Here is a 21,425-nt window from a genome sequence, read left to right on the forward strand (position 1 = left end):
TGATTTTTGTATTCTGATATCCATCCATTCATTCAATAAAATTTATGGAGCAACTACTTCATGCCAGGGTAGTAGGTTGAGATTATAAGAAGAATAAATAGCTCTTACTCTGTTGGAATTTAGAAGGGAAGGTAAATGAGCTGGGACTTGATGCAAATGTGGGTACAGCATTCCTAGCATTGCATGGGGACTGCCTGGCCTGGCCTCCATTGGCGGGGGTGGGGAAGTTGGGAAGACTGCCTGTATGGTTCCCATCTTCAAGATGGAAGGAGCTCACATGAGAAGAGGGGAGAGGGAGATGGACTGAGGCCCCACAAGTAGTACCCCGTGTAGTACCATGCAGTAGTGCCACATGTCAGGGTGTGTGTGCGGAGCAAACCATGGGTCGGTATTTCTGGATCCTAATTTTTATTCATTCAGCAATATTTATTTGATTCTTTTATTTCCAGGAAACTTGATTTGAAGGTGGAAAGTTACGAGGCTGAAGAGGAAGGGTGGCTATAGATCATAACCTTATTTGATATGCCAGAGACTTTGGCCTTCATCCATAGATAGCAGGGAGTTTAAAATCAAAGGATTTTAAGCTAGGATGGAGTTTATGTTTGAGGTGGACCCTCCAGGTGGCTGTGTGCAGGGTGAGTCAGAGCAGGGTGAGGCTCTGGAAATAGGGAGACCCCGAGGGTACTGCTGTGGTCATCTAAGTGAGAGAGTGACGTCTGCATGATAAGTCAGCAGTTAAGAAATATTTGGAAAGTAAAATTGGCAGCACACTGGATCACTGATTGACTCTTGAGAATGTAGAAGGGTGCTGCGGGATGAGGCCTTCCGTTTCAGGTGGTGACCCGGGTTGAGACACTACGGAAGGATAATCCCAGCTACTCCAGGGAAGCCACATAAAACAGAGACGGACTGTGTCTGTTGGATGTGGTAATTAGAGCTGATGGGTGGCCTTGGCAAGGGGAGTTTCCATGGAGGGAGAGGAACAGAAAACAGTTGCTGTGGTTGAAGAATGAGTGGGGATGCAATAGAGCTGGGATGTGTGGATATTTCTTTCAGGAAGAGAGAGAGCTAACATGGAGTGTGAAAAAAGGGCTATTGCCTTGTGTAGAACAAAAAGACTGCTTGATTTTTTTTTTTCTGTGTAAAAGAGACAATTATATTACTTCCCAGTTAATTTTATAAAGAATATTAGGTGGTTTTTTACTGTGTTTCCAAAATTTATTTTATGTGTTGAAATTATTATCAAAATAAGAATAGAGATTTATAAGCTACTTTAAAGAATAGAAATTGAATACCTATAACCTTATCTTTAGATATCAATTATATGTACATCTATTTGTAGGTTGAAGGACTTGGCCATAAATTGATGTAAATGATTGTGCAAAGCAGAATCCTTTAAAGATAGAACTTAAATTCTAGAATATTTTTCAACTTACACTTGGTAATTTCTTCCTTCAGAAAGAGTTTATGGTCTTTAGGTGTTATTTGATCTTAATAATAAGTATTTTAACAGTATAATGCTACAGTAGTAGTAATAGTATCTGTACATGGTTAGATTTACTTTATATAAATTGCATTTCATCACAGGTACTGATGATGTTGTAGGTCCTGAGGGCATGGAGAAATTCTGTGAAGACATTGGTGTCGAGCCAGAAAATGTAAGTCTAACTTACTAATTTGGGCAAATCAGTTGATCTGATTTTGTCTCTCAACAAATAATGCAACAGTGAAGAAGTAAGGATATGTTAGTTTTTATGAGGCAATCTAAGAAATAAGTACCATTCTGAATTGGTTTGTAAAGCAGAACTTTTTTTGCAGTTGATATGGTATAACTACTGTTAGTCATTTTTTTTCTCATTTAATTTCTTAATTTCACTGATCAAGTAACTGAACTAGACGTTTAAAAAGTGGAGTGCGCGTGTGGACCTCCGATGACACATAACTGGGGACTGGTGGCACTGTGTCTGTCCTCCTCTGAGGTTGTTCCAGCCTAATGTAGAGTTTGTCCAGGACTTTGAATAATTAATTATTTATAAGAGTTTTGAATAGGTTGTAATTATCAAGGATTTTTCACAGCTTTCACTTCCAGTTGAATTTAGCTTGGAAAGTGATTGATTTTTAGTGTAAAAGCCCAAAGTATTTCCCTTAAAAAATTCAATTAGAAGTTTTTTACATGCTTAATTATTTTTGCCTAATTCTTATCATCATGTTATTATTGAATATTTTTCCTATTCCCACATCTGTCTTACTGTAAAATGAAAAAGTATATAAATGCCCTGGCTCATTAGCTGTACAGTTTAATATTACAGCCCCCAGTTTAACAAATACTTCTTACATCCTCAATGAATTTATACGCTGGTAGAGCTCCCAAGGGATCGTCCCTTTCATCAGAGTATTGGTGAGATAACCTGGTGCCCATGCTGATAGGTCATGCTCCTGGAGATTTCACAAAGAAATTTTATTAAACATTTTTTGTTACCATTTCTATGCCTTACATCTTCCCCGCTTCCTCCCAGTAACACTTTAAATTTTCTAAAGAGCCTTTGGACTGATTTTTGCCTTGTATTTTTAATTTGAATGTGATCTAGTTCAAGTTGTTGTTCAGTTGCTAAGTCATGTCCAGCTCTTTGCGACACCATGGACTGCAGCATGCCAGGCTTCCCTGTCCTTCACTATCGCCTGGAGTTTGCTCAGATTTGTGTCTGTCAGGTTGATGATGCTGTCTAACCATCACATCCTCTGCTGCCCTCTTCTCCTTTTGCTGTCAGTTTTTCCTAGCATCAGGGTCTTTTCCAGTGAGTGGGCTCTGCATTAGGTGGCCAAAGTTTTGGAGCTTCAGTCCTTCCAATGAATATTCAGGGTTGATTTCCTTTAGGATTGATTGGTTTGATCTTGTAGTTCAAGGGACTCTCAAGAGTCTTCTCCAGCACCACAATTCAAAGGCATCAATTCTTTGGTGCTCAGCCTTCTTTATGGTCCAACTCACATCTGTACATGACTACTGGAAAAACCATAGCTTTGTCTGTTCAGAACTTTGTTAGCAAAGTGATATCTGCTTTTTAATATGCTGTCTGGGTTCGTCATAGCTTTCCGTCCTGTGAGCAAGCGTCTTAGTTTCATGGCTGCAGTCACTGTCCACAGTGATTTTGGAGCCTAAGGAAGTAAAATCTGTCATCTTTTCCCTCATCTGTTTGTCATGGAGTGATGGGAATGGATACCATGAATGTTGAGTTTTAAGCCATCTTTCTAGTTCAGATGTCTTGATACATTATTCAGATTGGTGCAAAGGTTTGGGGACAGCTGGGTCAGTAGTGTTGTGCTTAATCTGGTCCATAGCCAGAAAAGAACGTAGACAGAAAAGAACATTTCACTGACTTCAAGAAGGAAGTTTTCTGACAGGGAATGAGCTAAGGTTGACAAGTGTTTTCTGGAGGGTAGTATAAGAGGGGCGAGAGTGAGCTGGCTCAGAGGAGTCCCAAGTTTCTACCCAGGGAACGGCAGTCAGCATGTATCTGGGGGGTGGGCAGCAGGGCCTGATGGTGGGGAGATTGGGAGGTGTCAGGCCGCAGGTGTCAGAGGGATTAAGTGGGCATCTGCTCTCAGGGGAGAAAGGCCTATTGGGTGGGAGGAGTGCTGCAGCTGTTTCTAAGCAAAAAACTAGCAAGGCCCAGCTCTTTAAAGTTCCTCACCCCCAGATACCAGTGAGTGTGTGTGTCAGTCGCTTAATCGTGTCCGACTTTTTGTGGCCCCATTGGACTGTAGCCCGCCAGGCTCCTGTGTCCATGGAATTTTCCAGACAAGAATACTGGAGTGGGTTGCCATTTCCTACTCTAGAGGATCTTCCCAACCCAGGGATCAAACCCTGATCTCCTGCGTTAGCAGGTGGATTCTTTTACCAATGGCGCCACCTGGGAAGCCCCCAAATACCAGAACTCAATAAAAAAATAGTTGCTATTATTATCTTTTTTGGTAATGATGAGTCTTTGGTTCTCCATTTCTGTAGGAATATAAATAATCTTGAAATGTTGAATCACATAGAAGACTAAAAGACCCAATTCAGACTATTATTCCAAAGTATTTATTATTGTATTTCAATTTAAGATGCCACTAATAGAAATTTTATTATTTTATTCATCACTTAAAGGGAAAAATGTTAAGTAAATCTGATAAGCCATCAGGTATGGATGCATCCCAGTTTTAGAAATTGTTTGAAAAACAAACACTGAAATATTTTTTTTAAAGGCTTATCTATATTGATAAGTGAGCACTTCTAAGTATTTAAAATCCTCCCCTTGCCTGATATTTATAGCTTATGAAATTTAAGCAGGCTTGTAAAATTCAGGTCAGCTTTCATTTACTAAGGTAACGATGAAGTTCTTTAGTTAGCTTCTTCTTGGCTGTCCTAGGGAGAGGTCTGTTTTGTGTAAAGAAATTCCCATTGTGACAACTGCTTTGGCTGTTTGGCCTCATTACATGCATACTGTGTGTGTGTGTTCCTTTGCCATAACTGTTTTGTTTTTTTTTAACTTAACAAGTGTTTATGCAGAATTAATTAATTAATTAATCTTTCTAATAGAAGATTGAGTATAGATACTGTTTGAGAACATATCAGGTTTGAATTAGAAAGTGTATATGTACCACGTCTTCTTTGTCCATTCCCTTGTTTGTGGACATTTAGGTTGCTTCCATGTCTTTGCTTGCCTCATTTTTTTATGTTATATCACCCTGATTTCCTCTCATTATCACCATCATCTGACCCAGTTGGGCACCGTCTGACCCAGATTGTAGTTTAATGGTGTGGGGCAGTTCTTATGGTGTAAAGAAATGAGATTACCTGCCAAATGCCACGTTTGCTTGTCCCCAGCCAACTGTATTATAGGAACATGTATTTTCTTCCCATTGCCCTTTTTTTTTATTACAACAAATAGACATATAGCCGTTCAGGGTATGTGTGCTCTCCAGTTGAGAACTCGAGCTCCCTTCTGTATGAGTGACTATCCAGAGATTGCCAGCCTTGCAGAGTGGCAGGCTGGTCCTAGGAAGGCCCCATCCTGCTTCGTCACCTCTCCAGGAATGGCATGCTTTGTTTTTAAGTTACTCCTCATCTTGCCTTGGGTCTTGAGGTAGATGAGGTGGGAGGGCTTCCTCCTCTCTCCCTAATCTAGAAGGCCTCAGCTCTGTCCTTGTGTAAGAACCCCAAAGAGCTTGCAGCTGGAGGCATCTTCAAAATGTAATTTTGTCTTTTATACCTTCAGGTATTTATTAAACTCTCCATAACTATCTTGGTGCCACCCTTTTTTCTAAAACATCTAAGTGAAAAAGTGATGAGCAGTGCCACAAACCAGTTGTCACAGTTGCTCACATCAGCAGAGTTTCAGAAGACCCACTAAAGGCAAGGATGGTGCCCACTGAGAAGTGACTGAGTGGCAATCTGTTCAACCTGTGCTTGTTGCAGGCACAGCGCCATAGAAGTGGAATGTTGGGAAAGTGAAAGAAAGTGAAAGGGAAGTCGCTCAGTCGTGTCCGACTCTTTGTGACCCCATGGACTGTAGCCTATCAGGCTCCTCCGTCCATGGGATTTTCCAGGCAAGAGTGCTGGAGTGGATTGCCATTTCCTTTGCCAGGGGATCTTCGTGACCCAGGAGTCGAACCCAGGTCTCCCGCGTTGCAGGCAGATGCTTTACCGTCTGAGCCACCAGGGAATGTTGGGCTACATTAAAATCATCTTCCCCCCTTTAGAGTTGAATTTACAGATATGTCCACTGTCTGTCCCACCACCTACCTGTTGGGTTTTAACACTCTGTTCTGCGCGTCTCTCTTCATTTTCACTCAAGTCTTGGAAACTGTTCCATATTTGTGTTGATGGCTCCACTTCATTTGTCTCAATAGTGACATGGTTTTCCTTTGTATAGAATGTGTTTAGCAAAGGTGTATTAAGTCGTCCCTTACTAGCAGGTATTTGGTGGTTCTCAGTCTTTTACTACTACAAATGGTCCTGTAGGAAGTCTTGATGCCTGTTCAGCTTTGTGTACATGTGTAGGTGTATCTATGAGATAACTTCCATAAGTGGAACTGCTGGTTCCAGTTTTGATACTGCAGAGCCAGCCTTTGGAGAGGTTAATCCCTTTATACTTTCACCATCAGGCATCAACAGAAGTCACGTGTATCCAAACCGTTATCAGCAGACTGAATTATCAAACTTCTAGATGTTTGCCAAATTAAAACTCATTTTCGAGTTACCCTGTTCATATTTCAGTGACTAAACTACTGTGAACATTTGGTGTGATGTTAATGTATTTAATTGCTGAGATCTATTCTCCTGATTTGATTGGTCTTTCTGCTTTGTTTTGTTTTAAACAGGTAGTTATGCTTGTCCTAGCTTGGAAATTGGATGCACAAAATATGGGTTATTTTACTCTACAGGAATGGTTAAAAGGAATGACTTCTCTACAGTAAGTCCTGAGGCTGCCCTGGGATGGGGATGGGAGTGGGGGTCCTTGCTCTCCCCTGGCTGATGGCCTCCCTCTGGTACCTCATCTGGGTTGGGTGACCCCTTGGGGGTCTGGGCAGGCTTCATCTGTGGTTACAGGTATGAAGACCAAGCCCCATTTTCATATGTGGAGGAGAGGGCTATTATGGATAAATTTTAGCAATTGAAGTTTTTATATAATGTACACTGTTTATTTTAGTATTCTTCTAGAGCAGCTCAATAGAAATGGATCATCCTTTTCTCATATATGTGAGCCACATTATATAATTTAAAATTTTCTAATAGCCACATTAAAAAAAGGAAAAAGAAACAGGTAAAATTTATTTTAATGTATTTTACTTAACCCAGAATATCCAAAATACTATCATCCTAACATTAATCAATATTTTAAAAATCACTGAGCGATTTTACTTTTTTTTTCATATTGAATCTTCGAAATCTGGTGTATATTTTACATTTATGATACATCTCAGTCTTCATTAGCTGCATTTCAGGTGCCCAGTTGCTGTATATGTTTAGTGGCTACCATGTTCGACAGCATAGGTTTAAAATCATAGTGTTAGCATCTGGTTTATAGTTAGTGAAAACAGTTGAGTGAAGTGTAACTTACAAGTGAAGATATTTATCTTTTATTCAATATATTCTCACATTAGCTTTGTGAAAATTTAAAATTTTATTACTCTAGTGATTAAAAATTAATAATAATAAAGATTCTGTTTATGTTACTTGGTGCAGAGTTGAGGAAAAAATCAGTGGTTTTATGTATTCCCTTTGTGCTTACATGCATGTATGTCTGTGTGTGTGTTTATGTGTGTGTGTTTGCTAAGAGTTTCACTCAGGAAAACATAAATTGTCATTCTTTTATCCACTGAAAGATACAAATGAGGTGAATGATGCAACATTTCAAATGATATTAAAAGAGGAAGTGCTAATTCTTGGGATAGTATTGAATAACTGATCTAAAGTACTTGGAATGGCTTTTTCTTTTTACTTTAAGTAGGAATAATAGACTTGTATTAAAATTGGAATTGAGTGGCTTACTGGTTTTATTTAAATAATTTAGAAATTTGTCAACTTTTAATATCATTGTCCCTTTGTCGTTGGTAACAGTACTTTATTTTCACTGTGCTTTAGTACACTTTTATGAGGCCTTTTCACTGTTCTCTTATTTGATCCTCACACCTACCTTGACAGATCAGACGTCATCCTGTCCATTTTACAATTGAGGAGACAGAGGTTTCAAAGGGGTATGTGATTTGTGATGGGATTAGGGGTAGGAAGAAAACCTAGGACTTCTGATTCTTCGGTCACATTCTTCCTCTAACAACTATTATCTGATGACACATGCATTTTAGGTAAAAGCCAAATCACCCTTTTGCAAATACACTTTGCTCAGCATGCTCTAGAATTTTGGGGTTAAGTCTCTGGGATCTCATAGGATTGTGTTCGTCCTGTTGAGAAACATCTCCTCATGATGTTAAGCCTACTAACTCTTGCATCGTTTTCCTCGCTGCCTCTTTCTGTTGCTTTCCGGATAGAACACAGGATGGCTGCTCCTTTTTAAGTACCCTTGTAATGATGAATGCAAGGTTAAATCAAGATTTTATTCAAGGCTTTAGAGGAGGTATCATCAGCATTTTTTCAGGCACATTTTCATTTGTCTTAAGAGGGTATAATTTCCCATTTTTATGTAGTTCTAGGTTTGTTTTTACGTTTGCCTTTACAGAAGAATATTACCCAGTGCAAGGCCTTGCTCATGTTTTGAGGATCACGTTGTCTGGGAACTGAACTTTGCGGTTTCCTGAAAGAAGCCGTGCGTGTATGCTCTCGGGGTAGGGGGTGCTCCACAAGCGCTTTGTTGGGAACTCTGCTTGATGCTTTGTGTGACACAAGTGGTGCAGGTGGATTCCCAGAGAGTGCTGCCACTCAGTCCTTGAGATTTAATGTGTAGTAACAAACCTGATTCACTGCAAAAAAAAAGAGGAATCTTCTTCCTTTTTGTGATGTGAAACTCTGAGAGTAAGTTTCCTCATCAGTGAGGTGAAGATGATTACTTACAATAACCTCTAAGGTTCTTTGTAGTTCAAAAATAGTGCAGTTTCAAGTTTTATGAATTTCCACCCCCCTCTCCCTCGTGCCTCCCTAAATCTATCATTTGTTCAGCAAATATTTGAGTGGCAGTGATGTGCCAAGCACGGAATTCTAGGTCCTGGGGAAACAAAAGCCAGGAACAAGACAAAGTCCATTTGAGGTAGGAGCTTGGAAGCAGTGTTCAGCCAAAACATCCAAAAGTAATAAGGTCACTTCTGTTTATGCTACTTGTATTTATAAGGTATTTGCACCCAATAAATAAGAAAACTCAGAGGCCAGTCTTTTATGTCTTCTAAAGATGGAAAATAGTCCATCTTTTGAATGATCTATTTTGTCTTCTATTTGGAATTTTTTCCTTTTTTCTCATTTTGGGTTTATTAAACCTGTCAAGTGAACTTTTTTGGACTCAAGAGGAAATTAAAGCGTAAAAAAAAGACTTTTTTTTTGAAGTTACTGTACTGTGGGTGCATGCTAGAAATAGGAAGCCCAGGGGTTTTAGAACCAGGGAGTTTTGAATCTGCCACTTCCTGGATGTCTCTGGTAGTGTCCCTAAAACCAAGAAGGTTGAAGCGATGGAATATGGGGCACCCAGAAATCAGTCTCCTGGACGCTGTCTGGAGGAGCTGCATGCTTGGCCTCTCCAGGGCTGTATTTCGTGATTCTTGGAAGAAGTGACAGCAGCTGGTAGGGAAGAGAACATTTATCTCCACGCTCCTGCGATGGTTCTTAAAGAAGGCACAGCTCTTATTTTGGCCCTGCCATGTGACTTGTGGGGTATTAGTTCCCTGACCAGGGATTGAACCCATACCCCAGGCAGTGAAAGTACAGAGTACTAACCACTGGACTGCCAGGAAATTCCCAGCTCTTGTTTTAATTGACTGTTTTATTTTTTGTCTTGTTCCAGCATGGGGGTTTAAGGTTACCTCTGATGAATTAAGCTTATAGAGTATTTAAGCTAAATAAAACAAAACCAAAAAAGTATGTTAGCCTTGTAGCTAACTGCATAGAACTGATGATGGGCTGGAAAAATACCTCTGGGCTGACTGAGTGAAGGGATGAAGGCTGTTCCTGGGTAATAGAAAGAACTACCTTTGAGTGTATAACCTTTGAAGATTATCCTCATTCTTGTTACTTCTGACTATGTTTCAGCAGCACAGTTCAAATAAGCAGTGATTCCACAAAATGTGCATATTTTCTTGTGGCATATGATGCCCCTTAGCAGCACGGCACTGTCACCCTGTGACTGCCTCATTCTTGTATGTGGTACACAGGAAAGCTGGGGGAAATGGGCTGAATGATGTGGCTGCTTTTCGAAGTCTCAGGCCAAGCCTGTTGCTTCACATCTTTGTTGGAACGGAGCTGTCTGCAGATGACCTTGTTGAGTGGCCACTAGATGGCAACGTACGGTTCAGACAGGGTGACTCAGCGAGGCCTGGATCCCTGGTGGGGGTTAGTCCACGGGCTCTATGGGACCAGGCCCCTTTTAAAGGAGATTAAACTCTTTATTTGGAGAAGGAAATGGCAACCCACTCCAGTATTCTTGCCTGGAGAATCCTATGGACAGAGGAGCCTGGTGAGCTACAGTCCGTAGGGTTGCAACGAGTTGGACAGGACTAAACGACTACTACTAACACTAAACTCGTTATTGACAGCATCATCTCTAACCTCTCTTTAATAGACACAGGAAGTAAAAGATTGCTTTGGGCATTTTACGTGTGACTCTCCAGACCGGCTCTGTGCGTCTTGCAGCGTCAGGACATCTTTCCAGTGTCGGCTGGACTGACTCCGCAGCTCGCTGTAAAACTCCACGTTCACCTTGCGGCTGCGCTGTTTTCTTTCAGCTCTACAGTGGTTCCTGCTCTAGGATCTGCTGAAACAAGCAACTACTCTTCTTCCTTTCACTGGGCAGAACTAAACTAAACCAACTGGCCCAAATCTGGCCGCTTTCCTGTGGTTTTGGTCCTTAACCTTTTTTCCAAATGAAGAGGGGAATTCCAGTCTTAGGTGTTTGGGGGTTAGCTGTTTCCCTTCTCTTTACTCCTCCCCCATATTACTACTAATAAAATATTACTCATATATCTATGGTAAGAAAATCAAAACGTAGAGCAGAGAGCCCAATACACAGTAAGCTCTGCTCCTACGCCTGCCTCACAGGTTCCCACACACTGCTTTCTCATGCATCCTTCTAGCCTCCATGAACCCTATGGGTTCTGGCACTAACTGTCTAACTAGGCTGTCACTCAGTGTCTCCCCCGCCCTGCCATTCCTAACCTTTTTCCACAGAGATCTGGAGTAGGCTTTTCAAGATGGAAGCCTGATCATGGTAACTCTCATGATAGGAGGTAGCTTCCATTGTTTCTAGGTATTCAAAAAAGAAAACACCAAACAAACAAAAAACCCCACTGTGGACCACAAAAACTTTATGGTCTGGCCCTACTTCTCTTTCAGCTTCTTTTTGGACCATATTCCCTTTTACTCTGTCTAGTCACATGATTTTCTTTTAGTCTTTAGGCTTGGCATGCTGCTAGACCTTTATGCATACTATTCCTTTAATCTAGAAGGTCCTCCTCTCCAAAAACATCTAGTTTCCATTTATCTTTCAGCTCTCACCTTACAAGTCAGTCCCTTAAAGAAGCCTTTTCTGACTTCTAAAGTTAGCCTAATTTTAATCTTTTTTAGTTTTCAAAGAAATCAAGGATATTCTAAATTCTTGTAAACTCAGATGTGAAACATTTACTGTAACTTTTGACTTTTAGATATTTTATCATCTCAGTACATCATGGGAAGCTTTTTGTAGATGGCTACAAAAAAATTGCAGAAATTTCACAATTTTAGTGCTGAAAATAAATCAGTGTGTTCTATAATGAACTATATTTTGGTTTAATAAAGTATGTAAAATCATTGCATTGTTAATACTTGTAATATGTATTATCTATACTTGGTAGGAAGTAAAAGCTCTATAGGGAAACACAGAGAAACACATCCAGCATTGAAAATCTTTAATATTGCCAGTGAAAATGATGACTCTTGGTTCTCAATTTTAAAGGCTAGTATTAGGAACAGAAAGTTAGCTTGTAACAATATCCAAATAGTCTACTTAGGAAAAAGACTGTGATGCTACTTAAGAAAAAGACCCTGATGCTAGGAAAGATTGAAGGCAGGAGGAGAAAGGGATGACAGAGGCCTAGGTGGTTGGATGGCATCACCAACTCAATGGACACGAGTTTGAGCAAGCTCCGGGAGATGGTGAAGGATAGGGAAGCCTGGCGTGCTGCAGTCCATGGGGTTGCAAAGAGTTGAACACGACAGAGTGACTGAACGAGAGAAATAAACAGTGTGTCACTTACCTGTGAAAACAGGTTGTCATCACCAGGGCTTCCTGGAGAAATAACTGATTTCAAGTCTAGGTGAACTAGAATATCTTGTGTCAGAAAGCGAGGATGCGCTCAGAGACTGATGGTGGGGACGTGTCAGAACGACACTGGAGGGACGGTTGTGCACCATGAAGAATGAGGACAGTAACAGATTATAACCCTGAGTAAAAGGCAGAAGTCCTTTAGTCCGAAACCAAGAAAGGTGGTGAGAGGAGCTCTCTTTATAGAAGAGTTCCGGCCTATAAGTGTAAAAGCATGATAGAATTAGAAAAATCACCATTTTGCATCCTCAAATGTAAAACTGATTTAGGCAGGGATCATAACAGATGCTGAACCCACCTGGTGATAGGTTGTTGAGGAACAGGATTGTCAGTCTCAAGGTACCATCCTCGAGGTTACACACCATTTAGAAGGGGCCAAGAGTACCTTTAAGTGGAGATAGGCGGGTACTACCTTCACCAAATGAGTCATCTTGGTATCACCAGTAATGGAACGGACTGTCCTCATGGGAGGAGAAGCACATAGCATGGAGTGTTCTTACCATGAGTGCTTAATCTAAGTGTAATCATAGGGAAATTATCTGACAAACTGAGATTCTGCAAAACAACTAATCTGGTCCCTTCAAAAATGAGATTGTCAAGAAAGACAGAAAAAAGGCAGGATGCCTTCTAGAAACTAAGGAGATAGACACCTGAGAGCAGTGCATAAGCCTTGACTGGATCTCTGATGGAAAACAGGAGCTGGGGGAAGATTGGGACATCTGCACGTGAGTCACATGTTAACATTTCTAGGATATTAAGAGTGATGATGGCATTGAGGCATTTAGGAGTAAAGTGGAATTATGTGGGCAACTTCCTTTGAAAAGGCACAGAAAAAAGTGCTTGTATGTGAGAGCACAGATATGACAGTGTTCATGGTGGACCCAGGGAATGGGCACGGGGGTGCTTATCTACAGGACCCTCAGCTTTTCCGAACATTCGACATTTCTTGAAAAGCATAGGAAAAAAAGCTCATTGTGGACGTGTTCCAACTCCAGAGTTTTTATTGTCTTTTGGGATTGTGTTTTATATTACTGCCCCACGTCAGAAAAAACTCAGGTTATAATTTGCCTTTATTCTGTTTTTCTAGATGTGATACAACAGAAAAACTCAGAAATACTTTGGATTACTTAAGATCATTATTAAATGATTCTACAAACTTTAAACTTATTTACAGATATGCGTTTGACTTTGCACGGGTGAGTCCTCTGGATCCTATCCAAATGTTTCTCTCTCTCTCCCCCCTCCCCCCTTTCACTGCCTTTTGAGGTTTGTTTTACATGCTACAGCAAGGAAGTTGAGTAAGCTACTCCCAGGATGCTAGTTAGAATTTCTCTTCTACACATAGACTTTCCACCCGAGCTGAGTCTGGGCAAGAATGTAGTATGTCAGCACAAAGCTCTAGTGACAGGCCTTTAATAGCTCATGTGATTGGCTTAGAAGTAATTGTAAAGGGGTACATCATAGACATTGTTCTAAACAGCTCTTAGGTAAGCTTGGAAAAGCTTTTCCTTCTCACGAAACAGTAAACCTTCACCCATTGAGTTTCCTGGAATAAGGTAGTCAGGTCGAGGCCAGTTTCACTTGGGGTGCTGGATCATACCTGGAAATCATTTGAATTGCAAATGTAAGCTAATTTCAATGGGCAGGATTCAAATGTAGTTTCTAGTCATCATTTTGAAAAATGATCATCTTGTTTGTCACACAGTGAACCAGGCCAAGTTTGTGATGGTGGTTCTACCAGAGTGAAATAAAGCTGTATTTTTCAGCCTGGTCACCACAGGTAGTGAGTAAATCCTGAGGCACCACTTGGCATTGTGTTCATTCACTGTCCACGGCCCGTACATAATGATTATGCTCTATTGCAGGATGGTAGTTTTCTGTTCTGTTTGTGTGTTTGGTGGGTTCCGGCGATTAGGCTTTCTTGACTGGTAATTTTTTTTAATTTCTATTTTTTAAGCAGAGAACTCAGTAACAGTTTTTTTTTTTTTTTTTGTAAGGAAAAGATCCACCATGTGGATCTTTTCACTTTTTCTTCACTTTGGCTGTGTTAGTTTAGCCAAAAATTTATTTGCTGTTGAGATCTGGTGCACCTACAGCACAGCAGTAAGTTCAGTGTGGTGTCCTCCCGTGTGAAATTTTTGCAGCCTCAAATAAAATTAGGACATGCATGAAAATATATAGATGTTAGAAGTGATACTGTCAAACGCAGATGCAGTGTTTCACTCAATGGCATTTATATAATTGTATCTAGAAGTTGTTGGTCAGATGCTTTTAGAGTAGATGCATAGTTTCCAGGATTAAATGTTTTCCTTCTCAAGATTTTTTTCTTCCCTGAGTCAGCAGTGTCCTATCATATGGCTGAAGTTTTGTTTAGAAGCATCTTGCCTTTTCACCAGAACAACTGTATTTTCTAACTTCCTTGTTTGGGAGTGAAATTTCCCCACATATCCACTGCTTTAGAACTGGGCTCAGTTTTCCTTCAACCTGGCTGTCTGTCCCCTTCTCAGTCTGTCACACAGGCTCCTTCCGTTGCCTCTCTCTTGAGCTTCTACTACATCCTTGGGGTTGAGGCTGGGCTCATGGCCTGCACTGCTCCCATGGCCTCTTGTCCACGCCCTCTCCCTTCTCACCAGGCACTCATACCAGCAGGGCTTGGTCCGTCTTCCCGCAGCCTTGGGCCACTTGTCCACCTTCAGCCATGAGCACCATCGCCTCCATGTGAATATAGCACTTCAGTCACCGTGTGGACATCACAGTTGCTTCCCTAGCAGCTGAGTGATGCATGGGATGGTTTCGTTCTCCTTCACCAAGGAGTGGGGTGAACTCGGGCCCCCTGGTTGCTCAGCAGTAGGTCCAGGACCTACTCAGGCTACACACTCAGGCTCTGGCTCCAGGTCCCATCTCCAGGTTCTCCCAGGCCATTGCAGTCCAGTCTCATCCAGGCTTCCCCTTCCACAAGATGTCTGTGCTCTGCTGACCATGAACTAGCTGTTTGCTGAACCTGCCACCTGCCCCTGCCTTTTGTCATGCCAAGCGCTGTCTGAGCCTTGTCTGTATCCCTGCTGCTTGCTCCATCACCAGCTTCTGGACCAAGCCGCCTGGCTCCACCATCACATAGGATCATCACTTACATGGCCCTCATGTCCCCTCTAGCTTGGCCTGGGAGTTTAGGTCCAGGCCTGCATTTTTTCTGACAGTTTAAGGGACTGCGTGTTTTCTTTCTTCTATCTCTGGTAGCAGCCTGCAAAAATCTTTGCCTTTTAAGGAGAGTATCAATAAATATCAGTGAATTAAGCCCCATTATGTAAAGCCCCGTTATGTAATGCTGAATAACAGCCACATCATTACCAAATAGATTCAGTTCAGCTAAAATATGCCCTAAGATGAATTTGTTATTGAATTTGTTTTATTTAGCTGTATCCCACAAGTTTTGAGGTGTTAAATATTCATTTGCATTCAGTTCAAAATATTTTCCTGTTTCCCTTGTGATTGTTTTAGACCCATTGATTATGTAGAAGTGTGTTGTGTTATTTGCCAACTACTAGGATTTTTCCACATAATCTATCATTAATTCTGCCATGGTCAGAGAACATGCTCTGTGTAGTCTCAGTCCACTAACAGGTATGGGGGCTAGATTTATGGTCTGAAATGTGACCAAATGGGTCTGCTGTGATGAATATTTTATGTGTGCCCGCAAAGAATGACTATTCTGTTGCTGTTCAGTAGAATGTTGTATAAATGTCAGTTAGGTCAAGTTGGTTGGTAGTAGTGGTCAGGTCTTCTGCATCCTAATGATTTCTGCCTACTGTTGTATTATTTGCTGAGAGACGAATATTAGACTCTCTGACTGTAATTACTTCTGTTGTGTCTTTTCTCATTTCACCGTATTTTGAGGCTTCAGACTAGATTTAGATATATGTAGTATTGTTAAGTCCTCTTGAAGAATTGACCTTTTAGCATTATGAAATGTCTCTCTTTATCTCTGATAATATTCTTTGTTCTGAAGTCTACTTTGTCTGATAGAAATATAGCCATGTCTTTTTTCATCCTTTATAAACCTATTTGTGTCTTTATATTTAAAGTGGTTTCTTTTAGATAGCATATGCATAGTTGGGGCTGCCAGTACATGTCCTGAGATGCTTAAACCATTTGCATTTAATGTGTTTATTGATATGATTAAGTTTACATCTCCTGTATTGCTGTTCATTTCCCTTGTTGTCTCATCTATGTTTATTTCTTTTTTCCTCTTTTCATGACTTCTTTTGGATTTTTTTAGACTCCATTGTTATCATTCCATTCCACTATTGTCTTCTTATCTGTATCTCTGTTATTTTTTGTGATTAATCAGGCTTTACAGTACACATCTTTAAATTCTCAGTCTATCTTCCAATAATATTATACCACTTCGTGTATAATGTAAGAGCCTTTATAACAGTACACTTTCATCTTGCCCTTCCGTACTTTAGGCTGCTGTGTCACACATTTTACTTATACATGTGTTACACATCTCACAATATATTGTTTTAGCCTCTTTAGGCTGCTTAACAAAGTCCCAGAGACTCAGAAGCTTATAAATAACAGAAATTTATTTCTCACAGTTTAGGAGGCTGCAAAGTCCAAGCTCATCGTGCTGGCAGGGTAGATGTGTCTCCACTGTAACCTCATGTGGTGGAAGGGAGGAGGGAGCTCTCTACAGTCTTTGTTTTAGGGGAGTTTCTCCACAGGTATGAGGGCCCCACCTCTTATTACCATCACTTGGAAGTGGGGAACACAAACATTCAGTTCATAGCATATATTGATATCATTTTTGCTTTGAATAAGCAAAAATGTCTTTTTTTAAAAAAGCAACTTAAAAAAAATTATTTATTTGACTGCACTGGGTGTTAGTTGCAGCATGCAGTATCTTTAGTTGCGGCATATGGGCTTTTAACTGTAGCATATGGGATCTAGTTCCCCGACCAGGGGTTGGACCTGGGCCCCTGTGTTGGGGAGCACAGAGTCTTAGCCACTGGACCACCAGGGAAGTCCCAAAAATGTCTTTTATATTTACCCAGATATATACCACTTGTCTGTGCTTCCTTCTCTTTGTGTGGATCCATATTTCTATCTGGTATCATTTATCTTCTGCCTAAAAATTTCCTTCAGCATTGCTCATAGTACAGATTTTCTGGTGATGAGTTTCTAAGCTTTTATTTTGCCTTCAATTTAGAAGGTACTTATCTAGATAAAGATGTCTAGGTTGACCGTGTTTTCTCTTAGCGCTTTCATGCTGGCTCTCATTGTCTTCTGCCTTGTGGAGTTTCTGATGATAAGTCTGATGTCATTCATAATGCCTTTGAACATAGTGTCTTGTTTTGTTCTCTCTGGTTGCTTTTATTCTCTTTTCACTGATTTTCAGCAAGTTGACTATGGTGTGCCTCAACATAATTTCCTTATGTTTACTCTGATTAGGATTTGTTGAGTTTTTAGGCCTTTGAACTTAAACAGTTTGTATTAAACTGGGAAATTTCTCAGCTGTTATTTCTTCAAGTAGTTCTCCTGTTCTCCCTCTCTCTTCCTTGTGGGGCTACAGTTATACTTGTGTTAGATGCTTGGTACTGTCACACAAGCTACTGAGGCTATGTTCAGGTTTTTCTGTTTTTGTTTTCTCTTTTTGTTTCCCTTTGGGTAATATTTATTACTGTATCTTCTAATCCTAATCTTTTCTTCTGCTCACCCCAGCTGGTATATTTTCATTTCAGATGCTGTATTTTTCATCTCTAGAAATTCTGTTTGTGACTTTTTATATCCATTTCTCTCATCTTGATAATATTTTCTTCTACCATCTTAAACTTCTCGGATGTGTTTATGACAGGTGTTTTAACAGCATTGTGCTGTGGTTCTGTCATATCTGTCATGTCTTTATTTCTTTCTCTGGTTAAAGTTTTTATCTTCGTTATGGGTCATATTTTACTGCTTCTTTGTATTCCTGATAGTTTTTTTTTTCTGTTTTTTAATTGGATGCTGAGTATTGTGTTTTAGGTTGTTGGTTGCTTGGATTTGTTGTATTCCTTTTAATGTTGGATTAAAATTTTTTTCCTGGTATGTATTTAAGTTACTTGGAATCATGTTGTTCCTTTGAAAGGACTGGTCCAGAGCAGCCTCAGTCTAGGGATGACATAACCCCACCAGGAAGATAACACCCTCCTGATGATTCCACCCAAAGCCCTGTGTATTTTGAGAATTCAGGCTGTTCCCAGCCCCGTGTGAGCTCGGGAGTTTCTGCAAGTTCTTCTCCAGTGTTTTTCTCCCCCGACTCAGGCGGTTTTCTCTCACATGTGCAAAGACAAGTCCTCAGCCAGCAACTGGGGAGACAGTGTGGGTCCCCAGGTCTCTGTGCAGTTCTACCTCGCTGGTATTTTGCCCCACAAATTATATGCCTCCTTGAAATCCACAAACTGTCTTTTCCAGTTTAGTGAGTTGGGGTTCCACTGGGCTGGGGTTGGGTTCCCCCTTCTCTCGCTGTAGCCTGGAAAGCACCTCCAGACAGTTTGCTGGTGTCACTGGGGGGCTCATTTCTTTTTCTCAAAGACCCACACAGTAGCATTTTTAAAATTTTCTGAATTACCCTTTAACCCACTCCAGTATTCTTGGGGCTTCCCTGATGGCTCAGTTGATAAAGAATCTGCCTGTAATGCAGGACACCCTGGTACAATCCTTGGGTTGGAAAGATCCCCTGGAGGGGAGGCTATGGCAACCCACTCCAGTATTCTTGCTTGGAGAATCCCCATGGACAAAGGAGCCTGGTGGGCTATAATCCATGGGGTCACAAAGAGTCAGACACAGCTGAGCAACTTACACTTTGACTTCACCCTTTAATATACCTGGAAAGAAACTATAGTAAAATACCAGGAAAAGATAAAATACCCATTTTTAACATCTCTCCACCAAAATTATAGTCCTAAGGGTATGCTTGTTTTCCCCCTCACCTTAGAACCTTGTAGCCAATTAAAAATAGCACTTGATTGTAAAGTTATATTAATTTTCTCCTAAGTTTGCTTTGGCTTGAGCTTACATATAGTCTTACAGATGTCAGAGAATTGCGACACTTAAGAGTTGAAAGAAACTGTGGAGGACGCTGGGTTCAGTCTTGTCACTGTGCAGATGATGAGACTGAGGGCCAGAGGGGAGGGGACAGCATGAGGGCCTGAGCTCTGTCCCTGAGCCACACCACCTTCCTGACTCAAACTGCCACTGTCCTGTGGGGTCCTGTTTCAGGAAGGGGAGGAGATAGAGACTTGGGCTGAAATGGCCAGTTCTTCTGCAAGTGGAATTTTGTCTTGAATGTTTTTATGCTTAGTGTTTTTTCCCCTAATATAAATTTTATAAACAAATGTTGTCTGGATTCCTTTAAGTAAAACAGTCATTTTTGGCTTGATTCCTTTAAAAGGACCTAGTGAGAATAAGATGGGACAAAGAGAATGAGATAAAAGACTAAATAGAGTGATATTTTTGGTTGCTCCGATGCTGGTTCTTATATATCAGTTAAATTTGCTTTTTCTGTATTCTCTGGGGCAAAGACAAGGTACTGTGCTGAAAGCCACAGATGGAGTTGCCTCTTGGGGTTCTGAGAAGGGTGAATGTTGGGCTGAGTGAGGCGCTGAGAACGACAGCATCTTAGCCTGGCTGAGAGTTGACACCATGAATTGATGACCCACTGTGGGAGGCCTTCCAGCAGCGCATCCCACAGCCTAGGTGCAGGAAGGCGAGAATGATGGGGAGGACTGAGGGAAGTTTCTAGGCTCAGTGGGGAGATGGGAGCTGAGTGGAGCTTTCTGAGTGACTGAGGCAGAGAGGCTTCTGGATGGGTAGAAGGGGGCTTTTGGGGGGTGAGAGAGAAGAAGGGCAGTGAGCAAGAGAAGGATGGGAGATTTCTTTAGGGGCGAGTCCTGGCTTTTCAGCCCTTGCAGTGAAGCTTTAAGAAGTTGTCTCGCAGGGTTTTGTGGAGGCAGAAGGTACTAGTGGGAATCCCGCCTTCTTGAGAGGTGATCCTGCTATGGTTAATCTGTTGTTAGAAATTAGTCCTCACAGCCTGTCCCGTGATGCACCCAACTTTTCCAACTGCCTGTGCTTTTATTTAGTTTTTGAGGTGTTTCAGGAAGGTGCTAGGAGGTCACATGTTAGAGCTAATGTCTAAGTCACTTCCATCTAGTGGAATGGTTGTGGATGTTACTCATAGGATTTGCTGAGGAAGATTTTGTTGGGTCTTGTGTTCAACACCCTGTTACCAGAGAACTCTGTCCAACTTTAACCTGAGATCTGCTGTGACCATTTGATTCATTTCCTCTTCTAACTTGAGTCAGTTCTTATTTCTTAACCAGTGTGTTTGTCTGGTTTCCCTCTCCACACAACCCACAACATACCAGACATAGATGGGCACACACTCTTCACTACTTCTTATACTTTTATTGTAAATTATGAGGAAAACAGAAGGCAGGCATGGGTGAGGACAGAAGTAGAAGAATATATGGTCATTTAATCCCAGGTTCATTCCTGTGAACATCTTGTTGGCTTTACCGTTAAGGTTACCCTTTGGTTATTGCTGAATTTGCTCAGCAGTTGTTTGTAAAGTGAATTGAACTCTGAAGAGCTGAGAAGGCGGCAGATACGATGAAATGCTCAGGTTTGGAATCAGACTCCTGGTGCAGACCCAGCTCTTATCGACAGTCATTTAACTCTTGGGCCTCAGTTTCCTTATTTATAAATTGGGGATTATAATAATGCCTCACGTAATAGGCATATAATAATAGCCTCTTGCATTACTTGAGTATTGAGTATAAGGCACTTAAAACAGTTGCTGGTTCAGTTCTCAATAAAAGTTAGCCATAAAATTAGAAATAGTGGTTGAATTTTTCTTCATTGACATTACTCAGGTGCTTGTAACGCCGTAGTGGCTCAGACAGTAAAGAATCTGCCTGCAAACACAGGAGACATGGGTTCAATCTTTGGGTCGGGAAGATCCCCTGGAGAAAGAAATGGCAACCCACTCCAGTATTCTTGCCTGGAGAATCCCATGGACAGAGGACCCTGGCAGACTACAGTCCATGGGATCACAAAGAGTTGGACACGACTAAGCCCACTAACACACACAAACCTCAGGTTTCAAATAATATCTTATCTTCCAAGAGTACAGTAATAGAATCTATACCAAATAAAATGACTGGGGAAAAGCTGTGCCAGTTGAAAGATCTTTTTTGTTTTTCTTTATGTTTTAAAGGAAGTATCACTAGTTGAGCTTAATTAAGTAATTGCCTTGCAAACATTATTATTTGAGAACTAGGCTGGGTAAATTCTCTAAGCATCTTGTTTTAGTTTCACTTTTCCCAGTGAGAGGGCACTCATGAGTTTTAAGACCTTTTTGCTTGTTTCTAATGTGTAATTAAAAAAAAA

General features: G+C 41.0%; 1 protein-coding gene across 3 annotated transcripts in view; it reads left to right on the forward strand.

Moving 5' to 3' along the window:
• DCUN1D4 (DCN1, defective in cullin neddylation 1, domain containing 4) overlaps window positions 1-21,425 on the forward strand; it is a 70,682-nt gene that overhangs the window by 39,776 nt on the left and 9,481 nt on the right. For all 3 annotated transcript variants that reach the window (XM_010858916.1, XM_010858915.1, XM_010858914.1), the window contains 3 exons: window positions 1,588-1,658; window positions 6,361-6,452; window positions 13,084-13,192. In XM_010858916.1, coding sequence (XP_010857218.1) covers window positions 1,588-1,658; window positions 6,361-6,452; window positions 13,084-13,192 — 272 coding nt within the window. The remainder of the gene's footprint in view (window positions 1-1,587; window positions 1,659-6,360; window positions 6,453-13,083; window positions 13,193-21,425) is intronic.

Source organism: Bison bison, unplaced genomic scaffold (assembly GCF_000754665.1).
Source record: "Bison bison bison isolate TAMUID 2011002044 unplaced genomic scaffold, Bison_UMD1.0 scf7180017864451, whole genome shotgun sequence".
Lineage (NCBI taxonomy): Eukaryota > Metazoa > Chordata > Mammalia > Artiodactyla > Bovidae > Bison > Bison bison.